At 57.5% G+C, this 22,514-nt stretch overlaps 1 protein-coding gene across 1 annotated transcript in view; it reads right to left on the bottom strand.

Annotated features, from left to right (window-relative positions):
• ATP8B3 (ATPase phospholipid transporting 8B3) overlaps positions 1 to 21,997 on the bottom strand; it is a 33,561-nt gene extending 11,564 nt beyond the window's left edge. Inside the window, exons 1-25 of the mRNA XM_023733158.1 lie at positions 21,912 to 21,997; positions 21,107 to 21,165; positions 20,414 to 20,505; positions 18,529 to 18,642; positions 17,526 to 17,624; positions 16,674 to 16,735; positions 15,312 to 15,384; positions 15,137 to 15,207; positions 13,349 to 13,431; positions 12,331 to 12,489; positions 11,254 to 11,271; positions 10,862 to 10,950; positions 9,828 to 10,018; positions 9,265 to 9,473; positions 6,811 to 6,839; positions 6,559 to 6,719; positions 5,955 to 5,962; positions 4,639 to 4,827; positions 4,419 to 4,531; positions 3,125 to 3,289; positions 2,904 to 3,015; positions 1,524 to 1,599; positions 1,233 to 1,338; positions 506 to 884; positions 51 to 274 (exon numbers count right to left, since the gene is read on the bottom strand). Coding sequence (XP_023588926.1) covers positions 51 to 274; positions 506 to 884; positions 1,233 to 1,338; positions 1,524 to 1,599; positions 2,904 to 3,015; positions 3,125 to 3,289; positions 4,419 to 4,531; positions 4,639 to 4,827; positions 5,955 to 5,962; positions 6,559 to 6,719; positions 6,811 to 6,839; positions 9,265 to 9,473; positions 9,828 to 10,018; positions 10,862 to 10,950; positions 11,254 to 11,271; positions 12,331 to 12,489; positions 13,349 to 13,431; positions 15,137 to 15,207; positions 15,312 to 15,384; positions 16,674 to 16,735; positions 17,526 to 17,624; positions 18,529 to 18,642; positions 20,414 to 20,505; positions 21,107 to 21,165; positions 21,912 to 21,997 — 2,967 coding nt within the window. The remainder of the gene's footprint in view (positions 1 to 50; positions 275 to 505; positions 885 to 1,232; positions 1,339 to 1,523; positions 1,600 to 2,903; positions 3,016 to 3,124; positions 3,290 to 4,418; positions 4,532 to 4,638; positions 4,828 to 5,954; positions 5,963 to 6,558; positions 6,720 to 6,810; positions 6,840 to 9,264; positions 9,474 to 9,827; positions 10,019 to 10,861; positions 10,951 to 11,253; positions 11,272 to 12,330; positions 12,490 to 13,348; positions 13,432 to 15,136; positions 15,208 to 15,311; positions 15,385 to 16,673; positions 16,736 to 17,525; positions 17,625 to 18,528; positions 18,643 to 20,413; positions 20,506 to 21,106; positions 21,166 to 21,911) is intronic.
• Between the last annotated feature and the right edge of the window lie 517 nt (positions 21,998 to 22,514).

Here is a 22,514-nt window from a genome sequence, read left to right as displayed (position 1 = left end):
GCCATCGGTGTGGGCGACGAGGACCCCAGCACAGCAGCACAGCCCAGCACCTGGGCGGTGAAGCCACTGTAGAAGGCGAACCAGATCTGGGCCATCATGCTCGCCAGCGTCTTGTAGATGAAGTAGCGCAGAAACTTGCAGACACGCATGTAGGACCAGCGCCCGTGCACCAGCAGGAGGCGCTGCAGGAAGCAGAACTGGGCCAGCACGTAGTCGCTGTTCTGCACCGCCTGCATGCCCTCCTGGCCCACCAGGCCCACGCCGATGTCCGCCGCTGCGGGGCCAGGGCAGCCTGTCGGCCGGGCCACCCAGGGCGCCTCCACCCCGCCCCGCCGCCGTACCACCCCCGGGCCGCCTCCTTCCCAGCACCCTCCCATCACCCCGAGGACCGCCCCTTCCCCCCCATGATTGCCCCTCGGGCCGCCCCTAAGGCCTCTCTCCCCAGCCCTAATGACCGCCCCCGGACTGCCCCCTGGGCCAACCCTGCCCGCTGCCCACTGCTCACTCTTGATCATGTTCACGTCGTTGGCGCCGTCCCCAATGGCCAAGGTCACGACGCCCTGGTGTTTCCGGATGAGCGTCACGATCAAAGCCTTCTGCTTGGGCGTCACCCGGCAGCAGATGACCGCCTGGCAGTGCACCGCCAGGTCCACGAAGGCCCGCTCGCGCCTCACCTCGGGGCTCTCGTGGGGCTTGGCACCCCTCAACCGCAGGGTCTCCCGCATACCCCCCAGCTGCTCCACGAAGGAGCGCCACATCTGAGGCAGCCGCCAGGTTGGCGAGGCCTCCTGCTGCTGGTTAGGCTCCTGCCAGGCCTTTTCGGCCAGCACGTTCTCGTGCAGGGTCTTCGACTTGTCCTTCGAGGATGGGATCATCAGCTGGTCCTGGCCCACGGGGAGCAGGGGCCTTGTCACACTCTGCCTGCAGCCCCTCCGTTAATGCTCCCCAAACGGCCCACGGAGGCCCAGCTCAGGCGTCCTTCCAGGCTTCCCAGGATTCCCCGCCTCTTCCTGGTACCCCTCGACCAGTCTCCCCCCAGGCCTGCCCGGGCAGCACCCCTCCCTGGCTCCAGCCCCGCTAAGTCCAAGTTCAAGGTGTGGCTTTCAAGGCCCTTCAGCCTCAGCTTGTCCAGCAGCCCATCCGTAGGGACCCTTCCTGGCTGCCCCGGGCCCCGCCCGAGGCTCCTCCCAGCCTCCCCTTCTGTACCAGAAACCAGAGCCACCGACACTGACCAGGAAGTCCCCTGTGATGACCATGGCCGTCTGGACCTGCTGCAAGAAGCGGCCCTTCCCGTTCTGCAGGCTGTTGTTGCTGTCCCAGTAACCCTCCAGCATGTGGCTGCGGGGCCGACAGGGGTCAGCCACACAAGCCAGCCCAGCCCCTCCCACCTTGCGCCTCGGATTCCCCTGCCCAGGAGTGGGAGAAGGGCCCTCAGAGAGTCCAGCCAGATCCCCTGGGGCCACACCTGGGCCGTGGGTGCCCCCAGCGCTGCCCCCTTCCATCCTCCCCCCTCCACAGCTCACACTATTTCTTTCTCCTCCAGAATGATCATGTCCTCTGAGAGAAGTTGGCAGGCAAAACCGATGTTCACCGCCGTCTCTGCAAACCAGCCTCGCTCAGTCCCACTGGCCCCAACCCACCGGGGACCCCTGCCTCGGCCACACTCATCCTGCCCACAACCCTTAGGGTAGAACCCTGGGCTGGACCCAGACCTCGCCAATCATCGCAGCATGTTCTGCCCCTAGGCCACAACTATTGGTTCAGAGAAGGTCATGTAACCCAGACCTGGCCAATCACGGCACATCCTACCCCCTGGACACGTTGATTGGTTCAGAGAAGGACATGTGCCCCAGGCTGGCCAATGAGAGCCAGCCCTGAGACTTTGGCTGCCATTCTGAGCAAACAGCCTCCCTTTGGGCTGGTTGAGGCAGGCTGGTAGAGGGGTGTGAGTCTGGGACCCAGGGCTGGTCCAGGAGGTCCCATGGAGGTCCCCAGCACTCAGAACTACCTGACCATTAGGCACAGTGCCTTGGGTCCATGATAACTTTTAGGGGGCCCATGAAAATCTTAATTTATTTTAAAATCATAAGGAGCAAAGTTAACACAATCCAACCTGTATGACAGTGGTGTTTATATCAGTGCAGTCATAAAACAACATTTCTAATATTTTTCATAGAGGAAGGGGCCTGTGAAGGTGAAAGTGCCTCAGGCCCCCAAAAGTCCTAATGTGGCCTTGCCGGCACCCTCCTCACCCCTCTAGACACCCAGCCGGCCCCAGCAGGAGGGGCGTGTTCCCTCGCGGATGAGTCTAAGAGCCCCGGGGCCAGAGCACCTGAAGGTCAAGCTCAGCTCTGCTCCTAAGGTGCCGGGCCACCTCCAGCAGGTGTCCCCAGCTCTCCGAGCCTGGCTTTGCCCATCTGTCACATGGGGTCATGACAGACCCGCCTCGCAGCATTACTGTGGGGGTGAGGTTCTCATCTGGCACTCTCCTTGGGGAGTTGCAGCTGTTATTACTATTCACGTTGTTATTTTGAATCCTCCCCGTTTCTCCCCTTCCCAGAGACCCCACGTGGAGGGCAGTGTAGTTGTGGGGTTGCCTTGAGTTGATTCTGACTCACAGGGACCCCGTGTGACAGAGCAGAACTACCCCATGGGGTTCCTAGGCCGCCATCTTCACGGGAGCAGATCACCAGGTCTTTCTGCTGAGGAGCCGCTGCGTGGGTTTGAAATGCTGACCTTTCGGTGAGCAGCCGATCACTTAACATGGCACCACCAGGGCTCCTTTGGAGGGCAATGCTTAACCCAAAAGACTGGCCCGGGCTGATGGCGAAGGTTTGGGCAGGCCCCCTCCCTCCTCCTCCCCACACTGGGGGTTGGGCCCACCGTGCGCTGAGGGCACCTACCTAGCTTGTCCCCCGTCAGCACCCACACTTTGATGTTCCCGTTCTTGAGGCACCTAATGGTGTCCGGAACACCGTCCTGCAGTCTGTCCTCAATGGCGGTGGCTCCCAGCAGCTGGGTGTGAGGGGAAGGGGACTGAGCTGGCGCCCAGCTCCCCAGCAGTGGGCGGGGACCCCGCCTGCAGACCCTGGGCCCTGCCAGCTGTCCCCCCGCGCCAGCCCACCTGGAGGTTCTGCTCCATCTCCTCATACAGCTGGTGCAGGGCCTGCGCCCGGTTCTGCAGCAGGAGGTTGGCTTCCTGGTGCCGCAGGCTCCAGGCCTCGTATGCGTCCTTGTCCACCTCCTTGTAGGCCAGGCACAGCGTCCGCAGGGTCTGTTCCGCGAAGGCCTGGGAGGTGGTGGGTGCGTCACCGCCCTGCCACCCCGCCCTCTCCTGCCCGCCACACCCACCCTGGCTTCTTTCTGTCTGGCTCCAGCCCCCTGACGCTGGCCCCGCTCCCTGAGCTCCCCCAATCCTCCCTGGCCTCTCCACAGCAGCAGAGGGCGCTCTGAGGACCCTGGCCCATGCTGCCTCGGCCCCCCAGGGACACCCAGGCCTTTGTGCCTCTAAGTCTGTGTACATGCCATTCTCTGTCAGGAGCACCTTGGAACAGTCTCAACAGTCTCATTATTCCTCAAGACCCACTGTGGGACCCCCGCAGTTCTCCCGGGCCCCTCCCCAGGCAGTGCTCCCCTGTCCCCAGCCCCAGCCATTCCTCGGACTCCTGGGCTGGAAATCTCCATAGGGGCTCTGACTCCGACAAGGGCTGGGCCCAGGCTGCCGGGGTGGGGCAGGGGGGTGCAGGGGGCAGAAAAGGGTCCTCTGACCCTCCATCTCTGTGTATGGCCCCAGGAAGGTGCCCCTCACTAGTTCGGCCTCCCCCTCCTTTCTGCCCCCACTGATGGCCCCAGGCCTGAGTGAGCCGGGGCAGGGGCCAGAGAGGTGGGGCTGGGGCTGAGGAGATTCGGCTTCAGCCACGGAGGGCAAAGATTTGGGGCTGGCAGAGCTCAAGGCGTCCTGGAACCCAGGCCTGGCGGGGCGTTAGGGAAACAGTTTTAGTGAGCTGTCGAGTCGGTTCTGACTCACACGGACCCCATGTGACAGAGTAGAACTGCCCCGTGGGGTCTCCTAGGCTGTAGTCTTTACAGGAGCAGATGGCCAGGAGCCTCTGGGTGAGTTCAAACCACTGACCTGTCTGTTAGCAGCTGAGCGCTTAACCGTCCTGCCACCAGGGCTAGGGGAGCGGTGTGCAGGGCTAAGGGCTACTCGCAGGGGGCCCTTGTGTGAATTAGAAGTCGCCCCTCGGGGCAGGCACAGCTTGAAGTCCAGCCCCCTCCCAGCCCGCGCCCGTGGTAGGGGGAGAAGGGCAGTGCCTTTGCCCAGTGCACAACCGTGGCCGCCCTGGGTGCCTGAAGCCCTTTCTCTGCGAACTTCTCTCCCCACCCCTGCCGCCGCCACCAGCACCGCAGGGACTCACGGCCAAGGCCTCCTCCGTGGCGGTCTCTGTCACGTCTCTCTTGGACAGCCGCTGGAAGAGGACCATGTCAGCGCCCTTGGTGTAGAGGCAGATGGAGCCCTCGGGGTTGCGGACTGTGGGGGGAGGCGGGGAGAGGCCCAGTTGGCCACGCGGGCTCCCCTCTTCCCTTCCACGCCGGGCGGGGGTACGGGCCCGGGACCTGCGGCGGTGGGCGGCTCACCCAGCACCGACATCCGCTTGCGGACGCTGTTGAAGTCCATCATGGCCAACACCTCGTAGACGCGCTCTTGCCCCAGCTCCACCACGGTGATGGTGTCCTGTGTGCGCGACAGGAACACGTAGCCGAAGTTCCGGGCGGCCGTGACCAGCGCCTCCTCGTCGGGGGAAGCCGCCTGGTACAAGAGCTGGTCTGGAGCGGCGGAGGGGAGAGGGGACCACGGGGCACAGTCACCGAGAGCTGGCTGCACACACTGTGACGGGTCCCCCCACCCCAGCACCCAGTAGGCACTCAACCAACATAGATGCCACGGCAGTGTCCTGGGCCTGGACAGCCTGTGAGTCCGTAAAAGAATGTGGGCACTTGGGCCCTGTTGTGGATTGAACTGTGTCCCCCAAAAAGTTATGTGGAAGTCCTAGCCCCTGTTCCTGTGAGCGTGACCCGGGTCGGAAACAGGGGTGTGTTTTCTTTGGTCATCGTAATGAGGTCCTGCGGGAGCAGGGTGAGGCCTAAACCTCAGCCCTTTGGAGGGGCGTCTCGGAAAGAGAACAGGATAGACGCAGACACAGACAGGGAAGACGGCCAGCGAGGAACGCCTGGGGCTACCAACAGGGAAGGACTCTCCCCTCAAGCCCACGGACATTCTGATCTGGAGCCCAGCACCCTGACCCGAGACGGTAAGCGCCCGTCTTTAAAGCCGCTGCTGGGTCATCTTTGTTGTTGCTGCTGCTGTCACGGCAGCACTGGGCGACTAAACCCAACCCAAACCCATTACTGTCAACTCAATTCCGACTCATAGCGACCCTATAGGACAAAGTACAACTGCCCGATAGTTTCCAGGGAGCAGCTGGTGGATTCGAGCTACCTACCGTTTGGTTAGCAGCCGAGCTCGTAACCACTGCACCACCAGGGTAACTAGGACAGGCCCTGAATCTAAACAACCTCATCTCTCAGTAACAGCCCCTGGGGCTCGGCCCTGTGCGTGGACGCCCTCTGGGCCCGTCCCGGATACACCCTCACTGTATCCCAGTAAGCAACCTTCTCATCTCCAGGCCTGGCCACACTCTGAGCTCAGGAAGACAAGATGGGGCTTGGGACAGGGGCCGGAGCAGCCTCTAAGCTGGTGAACCTGTTGCCATTGAGTCGACTCCGACTCCTGGCAACCCCTCGGGTGTCAGAGTAAAACTGAGCTCCGTACGGTTTTCAGTGACTGATTGTTTTGAAGTAGATCACCAGGCCTTTCTTCCGAGGCACCTCTGGATGGACTGGAACCTCCAACCTTTCAGTCAGCAGCCGAGCGCGTTAACTGTTTGCACCACCGGGGGACCTCTCTCACAGTTCAGGGGCTAGGAGTCTGCATTCGGGGTGTGGCTCTGGGGGTGGGAAGGGCCTCCCCATCTATTTCAGCCTCTAGGAGCTGCCGGCAACCCTTGGCGCTCCTGGCCTTGTAGATGCGCCTGCGTGTGTGTCTGCCTTCACGTGGCGTCTCCCCGTGTGTGTCTCCATGTCTACGCCGCTCTTTTGATCACTCAAAAGTGATTAGGTTCAGACCCCACCCGACACTGGTACGCCCTCATTAACATAACAGAACAAAACCCCTGTTTCCAGACAGGATCACATCCATGGTCCAGAAAAACAACAGTTGCTGTGGAGTCGATTCTGATTCATGGCGAACCCGTGTGTGTCAGGGTAGGACCGTGCTCCCTAGGGTTCTCAGGGTCTGGTTTTTCGGAAGTAGCTGGCCAGGACTTTCTTCCGAGGTGCCACTGGGTGGACTCAAAGCATCAGCCTTTGGGTGAGCAGCCGAGTGCGCTCACCACCTGTGCCTCCGGGGACCCCGTGAGAGCGGTCCCGGGTGGCAGTGCGCTCTGGAGGCAGGCCAGCCCCTCGGCCCCCCGGGAAGGCGGCACTGGGGGGAGGCACTCACTGTTCTGCTCCCGCACCATGACGGTGTGGCACAGAGCCAGCAGGCGCCAGAACTCCTGCACAACCTTGTCCTTCTTGGCCCGCACGGCCGACAGCAGCTCCTTGTTGTGGAACAGAAGCTTCCCATCTGCAAACTCGTTCCACAGGTAGGGATTCACCTGGAGAGCGAAGGCGGGGACAGGCGGGCTGTGTTGGGGGGTCCCTGCCGGCCCCTAACCCCAACATTCGGGGCAGCAGCGCGGGGCTCACCTTAGGCAGGGTGTCTTCATTGTCTGGCCCTGGGGAGAGACACTGCTTCAGGCTCAGTTCCCCGAGGCCCCCGCCCCCACTGCAGCCTTCCCAGGGCCACTGGACGCAGCCGGACAACCCCTAACAACCAAGTAGCCACCCAGCCTCCTGCACAAAGGGGACAAAGATGTGGCCGCATCCCCCAGGTGTCCCCAAAGGGCAGCCAGAGCGGGACTTGGCGCCGTGGGACGCGCTGTTTGATCCTCTCGAAGGGTCTTTTGAAAACCTGGACTTGGCCACTGACTTTTGAAAATTGAGAGTTGTGGTTAGGTGCTGTCGATTCCAACTCATAGCGACCCCATTTGACAGAGGAGAATGGCCCCACAGGGTTTCCTAGCAAAAAAGACTTGAAGCACTTACTGATGAAGATCAAAGACCACAGCCTTCAGTATGGATTACACCTCAACATAAAGAAAGCAAAAATCCTCACAACTGGACCAATAAGTAACATCATGATAAATGGAGAAAAGATTGATGTTGTCAAGGATTTCATTTTACCTGGATCCACAATCAACGCCCATGGAAGCAGCAGTCAGGAAATCAAAAGACGCATTGCATTTGGCAAATCTGCTGCAAAAGACCTCTTTAAAGTGTTAAAAAGCAAAGATGTCACTTAAAGGACTAAGGTGCGCCTGACCCAAGCCATGGTGTTTTCAGTCACCTCATATGTATGTGAAAGCTGGACAGTGAATAAGGAAGAACGAAGAATTGATGCGTTTCAATTATGATGTTGGCGAAGAATATTGAATATACCATGGACTGCCAGATAAACAAATAAATCTGTCTTGGAAGAAGAACAGCCAGAATGCCCCTAAGAAGCAAAGATGGCGAGACTTCGTCTCACGTAATTTGGGCATGTTATCAGGTGGGACCAGTCCCTGGAGAAGGACATCATGCTTGGTAAAGCAGAGGGCCAGCAAAAAAGAGGAAGACCCTCAAGAAGATGGACTGACATGGTGGCTGCAACAATGGGCTCAAACATAATAACAATTGTGAGGATGGCGCAGGACCGGGCAGGGTTTCGTTCTGTTGTACGTGGGGTTGCTATGACTCGGAACTGATTCGACGGCTCCTAACAACAACAATCTTTATGGGAGCAGACTGCCAGATCTTTTCTCCTGAGGAGCCTCTGGGTGGCTTCAAACCACCAATCTTCTGCTTAGCAGCCGAGCACTTAACCGTTTTGCCACCAAGTCTCTTGTCACGTAGAAACCTGGCTCGTGGGTGTTCCGGAAACATCAGATGATTTAGTCACGTCAGGGGTTGGTGCTGAGTGGGTCTGCCCGCTTTGATCGGAGCTCCAGCCCTCCTGCTCTCCACAGACCCCACCGTGTCCTATTGCCTCCCCCGTCCTTGGCTGAGGATCAGGGGGCATCTACCAGCAGGGATGGGCCCATTTTTACCACGGAACGCGTACCCTTTTTTGTACCAGAAATTGCCTGCTACACCCATTTCTTAGTCTTCTGGGTCTCTGTCAGCTCCTGGCATAAATCCCGTACCCCTACCTTATAGACTAGACCAGGGGCTGGCACCGCGTGCCCCACCGCCGTTTCCATAGGGCCGGAAGCTAAGAATGGTTCTCACACGTTTCAGTGTTGTTGTCATTGTTACGTGCCGTCGAGCTGTGCCGACTCACAGCGCCCCCGTGGACAACAGAACGAAACGCCGCCCGGTCCTTCCCCATCCTCACAATTGTTGCTGTGTTTGAGCCCATTTTCACAGCCACGGTGTCAATCCATCTCACTGAGGGTCTTCCTCTTTTTCGCTGACCCTCTGCTTTACCAAGCATGATGTCCTTCTCCAGGGACTGATCCCTCCTGACAACATGTCCAAAGTATGTGAGACAAAGTCTCACCATCCTTGCTTCCAAGGAGCACTCTGGCTGTACTTCTTCCAAAACCGATTTGTTCCTTCTTCTGGCAGTCCAAGGTATATTCAATATTCTTCACCAACACCATAATTCAAAGGCATCAATTCTTCTCTGGTCCTCCTTATTCATTGTCCAGCTTTTGCGTGCATAGGAGGCGACTGAAAACACCATGGCTTGGGTCAGGGGCACCTTAGTGCTTGAAGTGACATCTTTGCTTTGTAACACTTCAAAGAGGTCTTTTTGCAGCAGATTTGCCCAATGCAATGTGTCTTTTGCTGCTGCTTCCATGGGCGTTGATTGTGGATCCAAGTAAAATGAAATCCTAACGCTGTAAAGATGACAGCCTAGGAAGCCCTGTGGGGCAGTTCCACTCTGTCACATGGGGTCAAGATGAGTCAGAGTCGACGGGACAGGAGCTAACAACAACACGGTCGGCTCGGATTCCGGCTGGACCCGGCTAAGACCCCGGGGGGCAGGGGGCGGTCCTTGGGGCTGGGGGGGTCCCGGTGGGGAGGGGACACCGGGTGGGGGCAGGGGAGACCCACCGTAGATGTGGCCATTGATGCAACACTTCTTGAAGGTCATGATGTTCTGGGTGAGTGTGCCCGTCTTGTCCGAGAAGATGTACTCCACCTGGCCCAGCTGGTCGTTGAGGCTGGTGCTGCGGGCCTTGGCGGGCGTGTCTAGAGGTGCGTAGTACATCTGCGTGTCCCAGTTGATGAAGATGCTGTTCCCCAGGTAGATGAACTCGGCGCTGCAAGGCACACCCGCTCACACTGGCCCCGGACTCCTGGGACGCCCCTGTCCCCAGCCCTGCCCACTGCTCCCCCCACCCCACCTGGCCACCAAACCAGCTCTTGAGTCGACCCCAGCTCACGGTGACCCCACGTGTGTCAGAGTAGAACTGTGCTCCATGAGGTTTTCAGTGGCTGATTTTCTGGAAGGAGATCACCAGGCCTTTCTTCTGAGGCACCTCTGGGTGGACTTGAATCACCAGCCTTGCGGTGAGCAGCTGAGCGCAAGATGGCTGTTTGTGCCCCCCGGGGGCTCCATGGGCCTCACTTTCCCCATCCAAGCACTGAGTGCAGGGCAGCCAGCTGGCACTCACATGATAAACAGGGCCATCGGGACCATGACACTGAGCAGGATGAGGAAGCCCCAGAAGGTGAAGAAGGATTCCATGGTGTCGGTGCGCTTGTAGTTGGACGAGATGTAGTAGTGTTTGGTCCTGAATTCCTTGATCTTGTACCTGAAGCCCAGGGCCAAGCCCATGGAGACCAGCAGCAAGAACAGAAAGATCTGTAGGCACAGGAGAGGGTGGTGCTGAGGGAGCCACCTGGACAGCCAGGGACGCACCGGGGGGGGGACCGGAGAAGACAGGAAGTCCCCCTGCCTCCATCCCCTGCCACCTCTGCTACCCAGATGGGGGGAGAGAGGGGGCTGGGAGTCCCAGGGGGAGGGGAACTTCCAGGGTCTCTGCCAGGCTTTGTGCCTTATATATATATTTTTTATTTCAATAATTAAAAAAGAAAACAATTGGACAAATGCTTGCTGTTAGCTGCCATCGAGTGGGCCCCAGACTCATGGGGACCCCACGGATCACAGAACAGATGCTGTCTGGTCCTGCACCATCTCTGGTATCAGTTTCGGGTCAAACTGTTGGGATCTATGGGATTTTCATTGGCTTGTTTTTGGAAGTATATAGCCAGGCCTTTCTTCCTAGTTCCTCTTAGATATGAAGCATCACTGAAACCTGTTCAGCATCATAGCAACACGCAAGCCTCCACCGACAGAGGGGTGGTGGCTACACATGAGGTGCGTTGACCGGGAATCTAACCCAGGCCTCCCGCATGGGAGGTGAGCGTTCAAACACTAAGCCACCGCTGCCTCTTGGGCAAACATTTAAGGGTTGTTAAATTTCAGTGGAGGGCGCATGAGCATTGTATTATTTTCTGCAGGTTTGGGAAACGTCAAAATCAAAATTTATTTTATAAAATAAGTTTTTTTAATTGTTATTTTTTAAGAAGAGTCTTGGGTCCAAAGACCTGTCCATGGGATCAGGCCTGAGACTTTGCAAAGGAGGGAAATGGAGACCCCGGGGGACAACCCTCCTGCAGGCCCTCCCCGCCCCTCACAGCTCACCATGATCACCAGCCTATTCACCAGGTGGTCCAGCTTCGTTCTCTTCAGGTGGATTTTGCCACAGTTCTTCATGATCTTTGTGTCGAAACCTGTGGGGCCAGGCCAGGCAGGGGGCATCGGTTCCAGTGGCCGAGCCCGGGGACACTTTGGCAGGGTTTGGGTGTGGGCTGCCCTTCCCTGGAGGCTCAGGAGCTCTGAGAACCTGGCCTGTCTTCCGACTTCCTTCCTTTCTTTTTTCCTATTGCTGTACCCTGCTGTCTACATGGCCGGAGAGCCCCAGGGGCAGTGCTTCCACCGCCTTCACTAAGGAGGTGGGAGGGTCTGGGGCACTGACAGAAGGAGTCTTGTGTACCATTTAGTCAAAAGGCAGACCCCTAATTCTTCATACTCACAGAGAGCCATCCATCCGTCTATCCATCCGTCTGTCCACCCAGCCTTCTATGCATTTGTCCACCTATTTACCTGTTCATCCTTCCATCCACCCATCTTCCTGCTCACCCATCCTTCCATCCACTCATGCATCCTTACATCTACCCATCCACCCATCTTCCATCCATCCAGCCGTCCTTCTTTCTGCTCAGCCATCCTTCCTTCCATCCACCCATCCATCCATCTACCCATCCTTCATCCATCTATCCATCCATCCATCCTTCTGCTCAGCCATCCTTCCTTCTGTCCACCCATCCACTCATCCACCCATCCAGCCACCCCATCCATCCATCCATACATCCATCCATCATCCATCCACCCATCCATCCATCCATGATCCACCCCATCCATCCACCCATCCATCTTTCTGCTCAGCCATCCTTTCTTCCATCCACCCACCCACACATCCATCCATCCATCCATCCATCCATCCATCCATCCATCCATCCATCCATCCACCCATTCACCCATCCTCAATCCATCCATTCATTTTTATATCCACTCATCTTTTCTTTCCATCCACCCATCCTCCATCCATCCACCCACCCATCCGTCCATGACCCATCCACCCACCCATCCATCTGTCCATGATCCATCCACCCACCCATCCATCCACCCCATCCATCCATCATCCATCCATCCATCCATCAATCCATCCATCCGTCCGTCCATGATCCACCCCATCCATCCATCATCCACCCATCCATCCATCATCCATCCATCCATCCACCCACCCACCTGCCCATACATCTGCCCATCCTGCCATATGTCCATCCAATTCTGGCCTCCATGCAAGAACCCCACTTTTTCCAGCCAAAACAAGGGTGCTAGCTCAACATGTCCCTTTTTACAGTTTCAGACTCTGGGGTCCAGAAAAGCCAAGCCAGGAGCCCCACGTTGCCCAGGCCTGGCTCCCCGACTTCCCATCAGCAGCCTCGGGGTTCCTGCCCAGCCCCTGGCCCGGCCAGCCCCTGCCCCAGGGCCCCAGGGCAGCTGCCCCCGACCCGAGCAGCCCCCGCCTCGGGCCCCAGCAGCTGTACCGGCGTAGATGACCAGTCCGTAGCAGGCATCCGTGTTGCGGATCTTGCAGCCACGCAGGAGGATGTTGCCGCTGTCGAGGGGGTATTTCTTGCCCTTCCACTCCAGGGACCCCACAAAATTGTGCATCCGGCTGTTGGGCTTTTCGCAGACCACCTTGCCTAGGGGCGACCGAGCGGTCAGCAGGCCACGGGCATGGCTGGGCTCTGGGCCTCCTCCCCGGGAACCCTGCCACCCACCTCCAACTGAGGGTGCTCTTCTGTCACCCTCCGGCTCTGGCGCTCTCGGAGTCCCCCACTGCCCCCCACTCACACCTCCAGCCCCACCACGAGGCCTCCTCTGCGATTCTCCAAAGCTAGCCCCTTCTGCCTCAGGGCCTTCATGCACGCTGTTTCCTCTGCCAGGAAGGCTTTCCCTGGATGCACGTCTCCTCCGGGAAGCCCACCCAGATCCTCCAACTAGATCAGACCCCCACACCCCCCGCTTAGTTCCCTCTCAGGGTTCTGATCCCCGGATGTGACACTTATCTCTGTGGTGACGCCAATAACATCTGTGAGCTCCATGAGGGCAGGCCCAAGGCCTATCTCAGGCACACCATGACCCGGGGGCCCTGCCCAGCACCTGGCACACAGTCGGCGCTCAGTAAATGTGTGGGGAGGGAGGGGCTCCCAAGAATCAGCAATGAACTGGAGAACGGACAATTACTGAGCGCTGACTGTGCCTGGTGGGGACACAGCCCCCCATTAACTGCCACCGACTCGAGGCAACACCCCGTGTTGCAGAGAGAACTGTTGTACAGGGTTTCTCAGCCGTGATCTTTACAGAAGCAGACTGCCAGCACTTTCTTCCGTGGTGCCACTGGGGTGGGCTTGAACCTTCAACATTTATGTTAGCAGCCGAGCGCTTACCGTCACCAAGACCCTCCGAGGTGGGAAATTTTCACGCCCATTTTTCAGAGGTGGTCACGGAGGCCGGGACGGGGTGGCTGGGATGGACGGCGCCCCGCTCAGGGCCTCTCACCTTGGAAGGTGGCCATCTTCCTTGTATTGTTCAGCTCGTGGTGGGTGACCGCCAGGGCTTGTCTGAACTTCAGGTTGGTCTCCCTGGTGACAAGGAGGGGAAGTAGGTGGAGGTGGCAACAGACAATGTCCCAGCAAGGAGCCCCCAGGCCCCCGTCCGGAGGCCGAGGCTCAGAGAGAGCGCTGAGGCGGCGCCCAGGCCTTCTCGCACGGGCAGTGAGGCCTGGCACACAGTCAGGCCCCAGAAATGTCTGTGCAAAGAAAGTAGACAAGTCCTTTCTTCTGCTTCATTCTTTTTTTTAATGTTTGAATTTTTTATTGGTGGTAAGATACGTATGACCAAAAAAACTGCCATTTTAATAATTTTTTTTGAACATTTTATTGTGCTTTAGGTGAAAGTTTGCACAGCAGATTAGCTTCCCATTCAATACTTCACACACAAATTTTTCCGTGAGGTTGGTTCCAATCCCCGCCATGTGTCAGCACTCTCCCCATTTCCACCCTGGGCTCCCTGTTTCCACTCATCCGGTTTCCCTGCCCCTTCCTGCCTTCTCATCTTTGCTTTTGGGCAAATGTTGCCCTTCCGGTCTCATATAGTTGATTGCTCTGAGAGCACGTGCCTCATGGGTTTATTTTATAGGCCTGTCTATTATTTGGCTGAAAGGCAACTGCCGGGAGTGGCTTCAGTTCCAGGTCAGAAGGTCTTAGGGCTATCATCTCTGGGGTTCCTCCAGTCTTGGTACCAGACCAGTAAGTCTGGTCTTTTTTATTAATTTGAATTTTGTTCTGCATTTTTCTCCTCCTCTAACCGGAATGTTCTCTCGTGGTCCCGGTCAGAGCGGTCAGTGTGGTAGCCGGGCACCATCTAGTTCTTCTGGTCTCAAGCTAGAAGAGGCTGTGGCATCGTAACCGTTTCTGAGCGCACCATTCAGTGGCATCACTTACCTTCACCACGTTGTACAACCCACACCACCATCTAGTTCCAACACTTTTCCATCACCCCATACAGAACGCCCACACCCGTTAGCAGTCACTCCTCGTTGCCCATCCCCAGCCCCTGGCAACCACTAATCCACTTTCTGTCTCTATGGATTTGCCTGTCTTGGACATTTCACATAAGTGGGATGAGACAATGTTTGTACTTTTGTGTCTGGCTTCTCTCACCGAGCATCATGTTTTCAAGGCTCATGCGCCCCCACTGGAGCACCTAGCAGAATTTCATCCCTCTTTACGGCTGAGTGACCTTCCGTTGTGCAGATGGACCACTCTGTGTTTAGCCATTCATCTGCTGATGGACGCTTGGGTTGTCTCCCGCCACCACCACCCCCACTGGCTGGAAAAGCACCCAGTGCCTTAGCAAAAAAAACCAACCCAGTTTCCACTGAGTCGATCCCAACTCCTGGCAACCCCACGTGTGTCAGAGTAGAACTGTGCTCCCCGTAAGATTTTCAACCCATAAAAAAAAAAAAAAAACACTGCCGTTGAGTCAATTCCAACTCATAGTGACCAGGATTTTCAGTGGCTGATTTTTCAGAAGCAGATGGCCAAGGCTTTCTTCCAAGGTGCCTCTGGGTGGACTCAAACTTTAAACTTTTCAGTTAGCAGCTGAGTGCTTAACTGTTTCCTCCACCAGGGACCTCTGTGCCTTGCAGGCCCCCATAAATGCTTGTGGGTAAATGACCAAAATATCTAAGCTGGCTTGGCAAGCTACCTCCTTGGCAACCAAGAAAAGGGACTCCTTGGGGCCTTGTGTGCCAATTCCCTGGGCCTCCCAGCCTGGGCCTCTTACCCGTCGACGTCGGCTGTCTCCACGTAGCACAGGCTGCTGGGCTCAGTGCTGGCAAGCAGTAGCATGTCGGCCTGGAGGGCAGGGAGCAGTTGAAGGAAACAAGGCCCCTGCTGCAGCAGGGTGGGAAGACTGGGAGGGGAGGTGGTCCTCCTGGGTGGGGCTGCCTCAGGCTCACCGGGACGATGCTGTCCTTCTGCAGGCAGACCACGTCCCCCACACACAGGTCCTTCCATTTCTTCCACAGGAATCTGCGGGTGGGGGGTGGCAGGCATGAGGGGGTTCCCCTCACTGCCCGGCACTGGCCCAACCCGGATGGAAGAAAGGATGGATGGATGGAGGATAAATGGTTAGTGGATAGATGGATGAACGGTGGATGGATGGATGGATGATGGATGGATGGATGGATGGATGAATGGATGGACAGAGAGACGAATGGGCTGATGGATGATAGATGGATGTACGATGGATGGATGGTGGATGAATGGATGGATGGATGATGGAAAAATGGATGGATAGATGGATGGATTATGGATGGATGGTGGATGGATGGATGGATGGAGGATGGTGGATGGATTGATGAATGGATGGATAGATGGATGGTGGATGGATGGACAGATAAATGGATGGATGATGGATGGATGGTGGATGGATGGTTGGATGATAGATGAATGGATGATGGATGGATGGATGGATGGATGGATGATGGATGGATTGATGGATGGACAGATGGATGAACAGACGGATGGATGGATGGACGATGAACGGATAGATGGATGGGTAAATAAATGGACGGATGACTGGAGCAGAGGGGTAGGGTGACATATTCCCCCTCCCAGCCTCCCTTGGCTCCCTGCCTCTCCAGATGGATGGTGGATGAATGATGGATTGATAGTGGATGGGTGGATGGATTGAATGAAAGGATAGATGGATGGATGATGAATGGATGGGTGGAAGGATGGTAAATGGATGAACAGATAGATGATGGACGGATGGATAGATGATGAATAAAAGAATAGATGGATGGATGACGGACGGATGAATGGTGGATGGATGAATAGAAGATGGATGGAAGGATGGACAGATGGATAGCTGGATGGATGAATGGGCGGATTGAGGGATGGGTGGATAGATGGATGAATGAATGGGGCAGAGGGGAAGGGTGGGATGGTGGCTGGGCCAGGGAGGTGACGAGTTCTCACCCCTAGGCCTCTGCTCCCCCTCCCAGCCTCCCTCAGCTCCCTGCCTCTCCAGGAAGCCTCCCTAACATCCCTCCTCCTTCCTCATGGCTCCACAGTCCTGTCCAGTGACCTCCAGGTCCTCCCCCCTCAGCTACTTCTAAGCCCCCCAAGGGATAAGAATCCAACCCCTGGCCTCTTCACCCTCATTACAGGGCCAGCTCCAAGCCTGGTAGACAGCTGGTGGCTAATAAATGCCATCTTGGGTCCTCTGTCATACTCAACCAGGACTTCCAGGGGCATTGAAGGTGCCGGACATTCTGGGGGCACCCCACTCTCCCCGCCCACTGCCCCAGCCTCACCTCTTCCCCACTAGGATCTGGCAGGGCCTGTTGTTGACGGCAGTGTCACTCCTGTGCCGCCCCTGGGCCGAGAGGGAGGGTCAGAGAGATGGACTTCCCACTCTCCCGGCCATGCCCCAGCCACACTCCTGGCCACACCCACTGCCACACCCAGGCTGATCGGCAGTCCCTGCTCACAAGGAGGTAGGAGGGAACCAAGGTGTCCCAGTCAACCAACCCCACGCAACGCTGAGTCTGTCCAGGGACCACGGGGGTGAGGTCTGCCTGGGCCAGTTGCTGTTAGCGAGAGGAGGGCAGGTTCCGCCGGCCACACAGTGTGGCCCCAGACCATCTGCCCAATATGGCCGCCAAGGCACAATGGCCCCCAAACAATATGGCTGCCAGAGCCACAAGCACCTCCCCAGCGTGGTCACCAGAACGCAACGGCTACCTCAGATGTTTTGTTACATATATATTTACCAAAAAAGGAATTTTAAATATTTGAAATAAAGGCTGCAAAGTTATGAGGAAAATCAAAACCAGAAACAATGGCCATTGAAACAACATGGCTGACAGAGCTGACAGGCACCTGCTCAACACGGTCACAAAAGTACAGTGGTCACCGAGGTCACACGGCTGACAGGCGGGGCGTCCAGCTCATCCTAGTTTGCCCGGAACTGCCCCTGTACCCCCCACCACAGCCACCAAGGAATACAGCTAGAAAACAATATGGCCACCAAGACATTCTGGACGTCAGTGCCGAGACAACACGGTCACCACAGCCGCCCTCCCAGCTGCCCAGTGCGGCCGCTGCAGCCCAAGTTCTGTGGCCAGTGCCTCCCCCAGCCCACACCAGCCTCCCAGCCCACTCACGATGTCATCCACCAGGTCGCGTGCAGCGCGGATAATGAGCAGGCAGACCAGCGGGGCAAAGAGCGTGAACCAGGGCAGCGTGGAGATCTCTGGGATTCCCTGACATAGATGGGCAGGTCATCCCAGACTCTTCCGGAGGCCTCCCCTGACCACCACACCCACCCTCCACCGAGCCTAACTCCGTGTGACCCTGTGACTCGACTGCTGACCATCTCCGTCCTGGTCTGGCCATCTCCCCACACACCCCCCTCGGGACCGTGTCCTTTAGTCCTTTATCTGTCCCATGTCACCTCCTCCAGGAAGCCCTCCCCAGCCCCAAGCTTGTCCCTCACCCTTCCCCATCCCTGTAGCCATGTTCTCTCAATGACAGTCACCCCCACTAGACACCCAGCCCTGACATCGGGGCTGCACACAGTAGGCGCTCAGTAAATGTTTTTTGGGTTAATGGATAAAAGCAGAGAGTCTCCCTTTATTCAGAGCAGAAATGAGCTGCTGGGTGGGGTGGGGGGCTCTGGAAATAGCACCCACCCCCTGAGAGGGAGATGCCCAGGTCAGGTGCCTGCCCCCACCCTGCTCTGGCCTGCTCCTCCTTCCTCAGGGTCCTCTGAAGCTGGTCAGCAGGCAGGTGGTCCAGACAGCCATGTGGCCAAGGCCACGTCCAGCCCGGGGGCCAGCAGGTCCCAGAGAGGGTGCCCTCTTGGACCTGGGGTTCCATCCATCCACGCTTCACCTTTCAACATATAGTGAGCGCCTTTTGTGTTCCAGGCCCCGAAAAAGAGGGCGCCGGCTGTGGGGAGCCGGACATTAAGCCTCTAACCACTCAGATAAACACACTATTCAACAGCTCTAGGTCTTCCAAGGGATGTCCAGAAGGGGGTCCGGGAGGGCTTCCTGGAGGAAGTGGCACTTCAGCTGTGAGCCCCAGGGCAGGGGAAGAACAGGCAGAGGGAATGGATGCCTGAGGCTGCCCCCACCCCCAGGCAACCCTGGGGCCTCCGCGCACCTGTAGGATGATGATAAGGAGGAAGTAGAGGTTGGACACGCGGTGGAATTGCTCATACAGGTTCAGCGGCAGGAAGGTGAAGACGTTATACTTGGCCGTGTGAATAATGTTGGTCTGCAATGAGAGCCACCCGCCTGGGGCCAGCTGGCAGGGGGCACTGCCCAGGCCAGGGGCCCCCTGTTAGCCCTGCCACACCTTGGCCGCACCCTGCACCCTCTGGGGCTGCGGGTGCAAAAGGCCACCGGTACGAGGGTAACAACTCTGGGGGAGCCAGCATTAACCAAACATCTTCTGAACGCAAGGCCTCAAGCCAGCAGTTATTGAGTGCCTGCTGAATACAAGGCCTCAGTCCAACATTGAGCGACTATAGCTGTCCCTCGGTGTCCTTGGGGGATTGGTTCCAGGACCCCCGTGGATAACCCAAATCCGAGGATGCTCAAGTCCCTTACATAAAACGGCGTAGTATTTGCACATAACCTACGCACATCCTTCTGTATGTTTTAAATCATTTCTAGATGACTTATAAGACCTAATACCATGTAGATGCTATCAAAATAGTTGCAAAGTGCTATGTAATGTAAGCAGCGCTTTCTGCTCACGCTTAGGCTTTGAGGGGTGGCTTTGCCCACTTCGTTGCTTTTTTTCGAAGAAGCAAAGGGTGTGCACAGCACAAGCAGCGAACGAACGAGACGCGAGGCGAACAGTGCTCAGCCGGCCAGTGCCGGGGAGACTGAGGGTCTGTGAGCTGGCAGGAGGCTACAGCCGGGGATGCCCACACGTCACTTCACTCGCCTGGATTTGGTGCGGTGCTCCGCGCACTGCAGATCAAGTTTTCCTTTCTGGAAATTTCTTTCCCCACCACCCCCAAATATTTTTTGATCCTTGGTTGAATCTGCGGACAGGGAACCCATGGATATGCAGGGCCGACTGTATTGAATGTTAAGGCCTCAAGTCAGCATTAATTGAGCATCTACTGAATGCAGTGCCTCAAGCTAGTATTTACTGAGCATCTGCTGAATGCGAAGATTTCATCCAACATTCAAGCCAACATTAATTGAGCACCTACTGCGTGCAAGGCCTCAAGTCAGCATTTACTGAGAGCCTGCTGAATGTAAGCCCTCAGGCCAACATTAATTATGTGCTTACTGAAGCAAGATCTTCAAATGGCGTTTACTGAACACCTGCTGAATGCAAGGCCTCAATCCAACAGTGAGTGACTACGGAACGCAAAGCCTCAAGTCAGCATTAATTGAGTATCTATTAAATGCAAGGCCTTGAACTAACATTTACTGAGCCCTGCAAAATGTAGGACCTCAGGCCAGCATTAATTATGTGCTTACTGAATGGAAGGTCTCAAGCCAACATTAATTGAGCACCTACTGCACGCAAGGCCTCAAGACAGCATTAATTGAGCACCTGCTGAATTGCAGGCCTCAGTCCAGCATTCACCAAACCTCTACTGAGTGCAAAGCTCTTCAAGCCCTGGCTAAGCATTTCCCAAAGCAGCAGGCACACAGGACGTTCTAGGTAGCACCAGGTGGACATCTCTTATTCTAAGGGCTGGGGAGGGGCAGAGGAGATGGCAGTAACTCGCCCACCACACAGGGGAGTACCTTAGGTCGAGGCAACAGTGCTCAAGTCTGTAATGAGAATGTCAAGCAAACAGAAGCACAGGCAGAACTCGGGTACCGCAAAGAGCAAGACCCTGAAGGTGGTCCTGGCGGTGACTGCTGGTAGACCCCAGCAGCCCCGTGGAGGCAGGGCAGGACCAGCTCTGGGGAAGAGGACGCGGAGCCTCCAGGGGTGCTGGCTGGGGTTTGGAGCTGAGCCGGTGGGGCGGGGCGGGACCAGCTTGCTACCTGCCCACAGCCGGGCTGGCACTCACCTTGTACCTCTTCTTTTGGCAGCACAGGAAGACCTTCTCCTTGAACTGCCAGTGGTAGTACCGGTCGTTGGCCTTCACCTCCCAAGTGAGTGCTGAAGCGAGAACGGGGTGGCATGGGGCCCGAGACAGACACGCTCTAATGACACCCCGAGGGAGAACTAACAGGACCCCTGGGGACCCGGACGCTGGAGACGCCCAGCTCACAGCCAGGGATGCCGGAGCTGGTAAACAAACGGGGCAGGGGTGGAGGGACCTGCAGGTACCTGGGATGGGGGGCAGCTTGGTCCCTGCATGCAGTAGGCGCTCAGGGCGCACAAGCAGATCTGCAGCACGGCCCTGCCCCTTTCCCCCGCACTGTGAGCCGTTCCCAAAGACTCAGACAACAGGACCCATCAAAGTCTGCCCATTTTACAGATGGGGCAAACTGAGGCTAGGTCGTGGGCTGTGAGGTGTCTGAGGCCACATGCCCAGCGGGGCGGTCCTGATCCTTCTGGAGTTGCAGCCTCCAAGCCCTGAGCTGATGATTCAGTAGTAGGGTTGGGGACTATTTGTAACCAGATGAGAACCCCATGCTGTCATCGTGGGCTGGGGGTGGGTCTCCCCAGTGTCCCCACTTCAGCCACGGCACCACTAGCCACACCTCACAATGTCCCTTCACTTACCCTGCCCCGCCCTCAGCCCTGGGGCACGCACCTGAGTTCTCGTCTTCTTTGAAAATGTCTTGGTAGTTGAGGCTGTTCATGCTGGTGGAGCTGGTGGGGGAGAGAGGACAGGAGGGTTCACAGCTTTCAGCTTAGAGGGAACCCTCTCTAAGACGACGCCTCCCACAGCCACCTGCAGCTTCCCTGGCCCAGGCTGATCCCAAACCTGCAACAGCCCCCAGCTGGCAACCTGAGGCCACCTTACCTCCCCCCATTACGGCAGCATTCTGCCGCTAAACACACCAGTTCCAGTCCCTACTCTCCACCCTACAGCCGCCCTGAGGTCCAGGACCCCATCACCGGTTGCTGGGATGACCACACCCTCCTCCTCCCTGGTCTCCTGGCTGCCCCTCCTGCCCTACTCCTCACACGGCACCTGGCACCAGCTAGGAGCTCAAGACATGTTTGTTGACTGACTACACGAGGCCCCAGGGTTATGCGTTATGTCTCACAGGCTGCCCGTGGAGCTCTGGGCGTGATCTCCAGGCTGCTCGGGGCAGGGGCCACCCCAACAAGCCGTGATAGCGAGGTGGAGGCGGGCAGCACACTTTTCACAGAGGCTGGAGCCTTCCTGCTGGTGAGTTTGTGGTCTGTCCGGGTTTCTGGAGTCTCACTTTGCACCAGGGGACCCTGGTCTGGCCCCTAGGGGCTGGTACAAACCATCCTTCCATGGCAACCTGCCACCTCCAATGACGCCTCAGCTCTCAGGCTGCTCTGACCACAGGCACCACCAAGCTCTCCTCCCACGCCTTCCGCCAGGAGCCTTGTTTCCCCACGTCTGGCCAGTGCCTCCTCACCCTGCTGGTCTCAATTCAGATGTCCCTGGCCCTCCAGGCTGGACCTGGCTGCTCTGGTGGGCCCCTCCTCCGCCCTCCTCCCCCATCACGGCTCTGATCACCACCCTCTCCCATCCACCTCTTCCCCGTCTGGATTGCCTGCTGAAGCCCAAACCTCTCGGCCAGGACGCTGGCATATGAGTCATCGTGTACCCAGGGCCCCCTGCGGGAGGGCTTGGCTCAGGGGTGGCTCTGGGAGGCTGAGCAGGGCTATCACCCATTCAGCAGATGAGGAAAAGTGAGGCCCAGGGCAGACACGGAGCTGCGGGAGATTCAGCCAGGGTGGAGACTGGGACTGGGTGGGTCGTGCTCAGGGGGTTGGAGCCCACCCAAGACTTGTCTGGGGGCGGACACACCCACGCAGCCCCCGCTTCCTGTTCACCCCCACCCTCAGCTCATCGGAACCTCACGCTTTCCCACACAGATCGCAGCCCCCTGGCTGCCCCCTGGCCGGAGGGACCCAGGCCCAAAGGACATGGCGCTCTCCGCCACCCCATCCCGAGCCTCGACGCGCGCGAACCCCCAGGGGCAGCCCCTCCTCCGCCGCTGGCACCCCAGGCCTCA

The sequence above is a fragment of the Trichechus manatus genome, unplaced genomic scaffold (genome assembly GCF_000243295.1).
Source record: "Trichechus manatus latirostris isolate Lorelei unplaced genomic scaffold, TriManLat1.0 scaffold00057, whole genome shotgun sequence".
Taxonomy (NCBI): domain Eukaryota; kingdom Metazoa; phylum Chordata; class Mammalia; order Sirenia; family Trichechidae; genus Trichechus; species Trichechus manatus.
The sequence above is the reverse complement of the archived record's forward strand: the minus strand, read 5'-3'. Positions and strand labels throughout refer to the sequence as shown.